Source organism: Nannospalax galili, unplaced genomic scaffold (assembly GCF_000622305.1).
Source record: "Nannospalax galili isolate Female #2095 unplaced genomic scaffold, S.galili_v1.0 scaffold528, whole genome shotgun sequence".
Lineage (NCBI taxonomy): Eukaryota > Metazoa > Chordata > Mammalia > Rodentia > Spalacidae > Nannospalax > Nannospalax galili.
In genome coordinates, this window is record NW_008359681.1 from 811,460 (window position 1) to 818,285 (window position 6,826).

Genomic DNA, 6,826 nt, shown 5'->3' on the forward strand with positions numbered 1-6,826 from the left:
ATGTAGTTCCTCTATGGAAGTGAGCTTTACATTTTGATCACATTTAAAAAGGATATTCTGAACCAGCCCATATTAATTATATATTAATATAAGAGACTGGAGAGATGTTCAGTGATTAAGAGAATATACTACTCTTTCAAAGAACCCACATTCAGCTCCCAGTACCCATATCAGGAGTTTCACAACTTCACAACCTGCTGATAACTCCAGCTCCAGAGGATCCAACACTCTTCTGACCTCTGTGGGCATTGTACTCACATGTACATGCACACACACACACACACACACACACACACACAAATAAAAATAAATCCTTAATATGGTATCCTTTATAAATTATATATGTATACATAGACTACTCTATCAAATAAATATGTCCCACAAAGCTGATAAAACTTGGTTACGTATTTTAGGGATGTAATGGTTAAATTGTTCTTTACAGTACTTAGACGTACATTAGTATTTCTCATTCTATAAACTGGACAACATATCTAAGTCTTCATTTATATATTTGGTAGGGAAAAATCAACTGATCTTATTTGGAGCAACAACCTAATTATTCTTAGGGTGGTACAAGAATTTCAGAGTGTTCTGTAGCCTGGAGCATTTAAGGAAACCATCTCCAATCATCTGCTTCTACTGTCATCTCCTGTATACTCCTAGGAATGCAGGCAGCTCAACTTTTTTCTCCAGAGGCTTAGACAAGTGCACTTGCCAAGGCTAGAAGCCTTGGGACTTAGAGCCCAGGCTTATTAGGGGTCCCACTCTCCACTGCATTCCAACAGGTGCTGACCACTGTCGCTCCAGAGCCATGCAGGTCTCTTCCATCTGAGAGAAATGCCTTAAAACTGTCTGTTCTTATTGAGCTGGTCAACATCTTTCTCTATTCTTGCATCCTTTCCCTGCCCAAGGCTCTTGGATGTAAAGATGTTGACAGGCTTTCCTCCTCCCACCACAGTGCCTTTGGTCCTTCACTGCTTGAACTCTAAAGCTTCCCATGCAAGGGCCACAAAAGCCTGTGGCTGCCTCCTAGAGGAAGGAATCTGTACCTATCTCAGTGCTTAGTTAATTGATATCTCCAAATATCAATAGACTAGGTAATAGCTACGAAGTCCTTAGAACAGTACCTAGCATGTATTAATACTGTTAGGTAAATTCTTTTTAAGAGTGTTCTCATGAATGGGTGAACAGGACAACTGTAGATAACTTTATGCCTTTACACCCTAGGAATTTTTTGCATGCATCTTAATTCCTTTTAAAAAGGAACATAACATTGGGTGCAAGTTCTGTGAGGTAAATAAATCAGTCCATAGTTCAGTTATAAGACGAATGGTTTTCTGTTCCAGATTTGTCAGTACTTTGAACCAAGTGCTCCACATCACAATGAGTGGGAAAGTGTACGAAAATGTCACCAGTTACAGTGCCAGCAAATATCAATTTTTTCCTTCTGGTGTGTAAGTACCTTTGCTGGACACCTTGCTCCCAAAGCCAAGGCTGTATAGTCTTTCTTTTTAAAAAATGTGCTGGGAATTTTAATATCAGGAATGTTAACCCCTTTTATTCTCTCTATTCATAGAAAAGAATTTACAATAAACTCCACAGAGATTTCAACAGAGTGTCCGCATAGTTTTGAATCTTCCAATCTTGAGTTTGGCAGCGCTTACACCTACGTCATCAGAAGGGAGGTTAGTGACTTATTCCCCTAGCAGAAGTCCTGCTTAAACTTTTCTGGCATGAATCCTCACAAGTACTTAGGACATACTCATTATTTAACTAGAGGAATATTAAGATCTATATTGTAAATGAGCTTAGAATTAATTCAACTCACCACTAAAATTTTTAATTACATTTATTTATTTGTGAGAGAGAGAAAGAGAGAGAGAGAGAGAGAGAGAGAGAGAGAGAGAGAGAGAGAGAATGAGAACATGCCACAGCACATATGTGGAGATCAGAGGACAACTTGTAGAAGTTGGTTCTCTCCTTCAACTGTGTAGGTCCCAGGGATCAAACTCAGGTCAGGCTTGACAGCAAATGCCTTCACTTACACTGAGCCATCTTCCTGGCCCACCACTGATTTTTTTAAAGATTTACTTCATTTTTTTAATATTTTATTTATTATTTTTTATTTTATGTGTATGGGTGTATTGCCTGCATGTATGTGAGTGCACCCATGTCATGCCATACCATGGAGGTCAGAAGAGGGCTTCGGATTCCCCTGGAACTGGAGTTAAGGATGGTTCATAGCCGCCACATGGGTGCTGGGAATTGAACCCAGGTCCTCTGCAAGAGCAGTTGGTGCTCTTAACCACTGAGCCATTTCATTTTTTAAAAAATTTCATACCATGTATGTCATTTTTATTCTGGGTTATACATGTCCATCGCTTTTTTATTATTATTTTAGTGTATGATTGTATTGCCTGTGTGTGTGTAAATGCATCCATGTTGGCCAATGCCTGGGAAGTCAGAAGATGTTGGATTCCCCTGGAACTGGAGTTACAGACAGTTGTTAGCTTTCATATGGGTGCTGGGAATTGAACCTGGGTCCTCTACAAGAGCAGTCAATACTCTTAACTGCTGAGCCATCTCTCCAGCCCCACATGTGTGTCTTTGTGGGAATATGTGCACATGAGTGCAGATACCAACAGAGACCAGAAGAGGGTAACTGATCCCCTAGAGCTGGAATTATAGGCAGTTGTGAGCCATACAATGTGGGTGCTGGGAATTGGACCCAGGTCCTCCCGAAGAGCAACAAACGCTCTTAACCACTGCACCATCTCTCCTGTGCCTACCACTGATTCTTTAATTATTGTTGACTTAAGTTGACTATAGAATAAAATCTAACAGGCTTAGTTACCCAGCTAAAATCTCCTGTTGACCAATGGTTAGTATAGGCTATGAACATGGACTTTGGGCAGTGGTAGTGTTTTAACTAAGAGCTTCCAAGTTATATAGTTACATTTAAAACGTGCCCTTTCTCCTAAATTACCTGACATAATCCTACAAGATCAAACTCAATTTGCCTATATGAACAATTGTTTATCTAGAAACTATCTCCACTGCTTTTTCAACTTTCTCCTTTTTACCCTAATGGTTTAGAATAGTGGCTGCCTGGAAGTGAAGGAATTTGAAGACATTCCTCCCAACACGGTGAACATGGCGCTGCAAATCCCACAATATTTCCTCCTCACCTGTGGTGAGGTGGTCTTCTCTGTCACAGGACTGGAGTTCTCATATTCCCAGGTTTCTTGTTCATTTTTTTTTTACCTGCCTTTTGCTACATCCTTCTCTCAGAAAGATGTCTTGGGGGAAAAAAATGGCTTTTTGCTTTTAAGTGTATTAAGCTAACTAGACAAATTTTATTGATACCCAACTAAGAGCTTTATTTCCAAATTGTCAAAACTACAGTTAAAGTCATTGCATTCTACAATTTGTATTGCCTTTTATTTTTTACATTTATTTATTTGTGGAGGGGAGCACCCATGCAGAGGTCAGAGGACAACTTGCAAGAGTCAGTTTTCTCCTTCCACCACGTGAGTCTCAGGGATCCAACTCAAATCGTCAGGTTTGATGGCAAGCACTTTTACCTACCAAACCATTTCATTGACCCCACCTTCAATTTTTTGTCATAAATGTGGTCAGCATGAACTAGATAGTCCCTTTCCATGATGACCACACAGTCTAGCTAAGGCTGTGACTATGATACAGCTGACAAGGGCTTGAGGAGGGATTAGGGGGACAATGGCAGGGAAGCCACAGAAAAGTGAGCTTGCAGCTCAAAGAGCAGTCTCCCTTTAGGAGAGAACATGCCACAGATGGATGTACCTAGAAACTCTTCTAGGTGCAGTCTGTTCACATGTAGGTCTTCCCGTTTTATTAAGACAACACTTGCAAGTGTGTGGAGAGATATAGTCTGCAGCGGGGCAAAGTGCATGACTTGTCATCACACACATGATGCCCTCCTTATATTGATGCACCTCTGATCATTTTTATTATATTATATTATATTATATTATATTATATTATATTATATTATATTATATTATAGTTATATATTATATTATATTATTTAGGGACAGGGTCTTGCTATGTAGCCAAGGTTGTCCTCAAACTTGTGATCTTCCTGTCTCAGCCTTCCAAGTGCTGGGATTACAGGTGTAAGTCTCCATGCCTGACTAAACCTATCTCTAAACTATAGTTTAAGGATGCTTGGTGAAGTGAGTGGGTGGGTTGACTTCTCCTGGCCTGAGGCTAGAATCCAGAGTCTGATTCATTCTGCTTTGCTTCCTCAGGCTCCTTCCAACATGAAGTCGGTGCTCCAGGCAGGATGGCTGTTGACCGTGGCGGTGGGCAACATCATTGTGCTCATTGTGGCAGGAGCAGGCCACTTCAGCCAACAGGTACAAGGGGAAAGGAGGCTGGGTGTGCCTGTCTTTCGTTTCTGTAGTCTTTGAGAAAAGATCTCATGTAGTCCAGGCTAGCCTCAAACTTGCTTGGAACTGAGAATGACCCTGAACTTCTTACCCTCCCAGATATTAATGGTCATCACCATGACTGTCACTAGCTATCTGTAAATGTTTCTTTCTGGCCAATGGCTAGAGAACATTACCAGACTAGTCAGATAGGGCTGCCACCAATAGTCTTGAGGCAGAGTATGTGCTGGTTACTCTATGTTACTCACTTGGAAACTAACAACCAAATCAACCATATTGAGTTAAAAGTACATATGTCCTAAGGTGGTTTACTATCAAAGGAAACATCTTCACTAGTTTCAATGATTTCCACCTAAGAACCTTAACCTAGGGGCTGGAGAGATGGATCGGCAGTTAAGAGCACTGGTTGCTCTTGCAGGGGACCTTGGTTCAAGTCCCAGCACCCACATAGTGGCTAACAACCATCTGTGACTCCAGTTCCAGGGGATCTGACTCCCTCTTCTGACCTCTGTGGGCATTGCGTGACACAGGTGCACCTATCTACATGTAGGCAATACACTCATATACATAAAATAAACAATAATAAAGTATTTTTTTAAAAAGTCTTAACCTGGACATGTGGACTGCGGGTATAGCTTCATGATAGAGTACTTGCCTAGCATGCTCAGGGGCCTAGGTTCTATTCCCAGCACTGGAAGGAGAGAAAAAAAGAAAAGAAAACTAGATACCTTATGTAGAAACTTTCATTATAACTTAAGGACTTTCTTGAAATGGTTATAATTTTTGCAGTTAAAATAAAACAAAGGCTTTTCTGATACTTAAACTTCATCCCCAGCACTGTTGCACACACACAAAGTCTACCTGATGGTTTCCTGCCACTAGAATAGTTTCACTATTTCCTGTGTTGGGAATCACCATAGGGTGTGCTAATGCTAATGCTACATGCTCTGGAGCTCAGATGTCACCAAAAAAATAACACAGGCTCTGATCTTGGTAATGCCCAGCACATTCTTTTACCTGCAAGGGTACTATTTGGTCTTTGCTGGTCTGTGCCCTGCAGATACCAGTCATGAACCTTAAGGACTGTTTCAGAAACCATCTCTCATCTTCCCCAAACCTTGTGTTTCAACATCTCATATGTGCAGTTAGAAAAAATTCTACCTGTTCCTTGGGCACTTAAGAAAAGTTAGTGCATCTCTATATTGATTGCAATTTTCCATAACAGTTTCATTTCACAGCACATTCCACCTAGATGTAGCAAGAAAATGTACATGTGATATATATGTTAATATGACCTGTGGTTGATTTGTGTATTTGTTTTCTTTCTCCAACTCTCATCCCTCCAAAGTGGGCTGAGTACATTCTGTTCGCTGGATTACTTCTGGTTGTCTGTGTGATATTTGCCATCATGGCTCGATTCTACACCTATGTCAACCCAGCAGAGATTGAGGCTCAGTTTGACGAGGATGAGAAGAAAAAGAATGCAGCAAAGAACAGCCTGTATCCCATGTTGGAACCTGCCCCACAGACAAAGATGTAAAGGCCAGAAGGCAAGTAGAAAGTAGACTGAGCCCAGCATATGCTCTGACCTCTGTCCCTGGGGGACAGGACAGCCCATTGGATGGCCCTTAGAGGGGAAGACCGGAACTGTCAACCACACCAACAAAGCTATGTTCTAAGCTGCCAGATATGGATATGAAACTCTGGAGGAAATATTTTTTAATTCTATTTAAAATGTATATAGAGAGAGGGGGGAGTGAGAGAGAGAAAGAGAAAGAGAGAGGCACATACTTTTTAAAACACTGACACCATATTTGCATTCAGCTCTTCTCCTGCCACAGAAGTGAACTTAGTTGGACTAATTTAATTTTGAAAAGATAACAGTACTCTATGTTGTTTTCTTTCTAACACTTTCATTTTATGAAAATGATGTTGAATTTTGAGTTTTTTGATAGTGTAAAGTGTGTATTGGCTAGTAGGAATTGACAACTTTTCCTCTGGGGATTTTGTTTTTCTAGTTTTGTTTGCCCTACCTCTTTTTAAATTATGTATAACTCAAAAGACCACTCAAGTGAAGGCCAGTAATGAGCTTTGAAGTTTCACTTGTATGAAATAAATCATGTTCTTAAGAATAAGTATTTGTGTGTCTTTGGGTTGGACTAGAAATTTCTAGCATGCTATCTGGTTATACTATCAATATATATTCATTAAAATGTCATTGGAAGCTAATAAAAGCACTAAAAAAACAATTCTCACATAGGATAAACCCCAGGGACATGAAACATCAATATTTCTTCTTGGTCCTGTTTTCCCCAGGAAAAACTATATGCCTTTTATTACTAGAATTTTTCTGAGATACATATGTATATCTCAGGGTTTTTTCTTGACTCTGATGA

General features: G+C 40.2%; 1 protein-coding gene across 2 annotated transcripts in view; it reads left to right on the forward strand.

Annotated features, from left to right (window-relative positions):
* Slc15a1 (solute carrier family 15 member 1) overlaps positions 1-6,491 on the forward strand; it is a 56,445-nt gene extending 49,954 nt beyond the window's left edge. For both annotated transcript variants that reach the window (XM_029558904.1, XM_008823585.2), the window contains exons 19-23: positions 1,347-1,454; positions 1,577-1,685; positions 3,097-3,240; positions 4,290-4,397; positions 5,779-6,491. In XM_029558904.1, coding sequence (XP_029414764.1) covers positions 1,347-1,454; positions 1,577-1,685; positions 3,097-3,240; positions 4,290-4,397; positions 5,779-5,970 — 661 coding nt within the window. In that variant the 3' untranslated portion in view covers positions 5,971-6,491. The remainder of the gene's footprint in view (positions 1-1,346; positions 1,455-1,576; positions 1,686-3,096; positions 3,241-4,289; positions 4,398-5,778) is intronic.
* Positions 6,492-6,826: the final 335 nt, after the last annotated feature.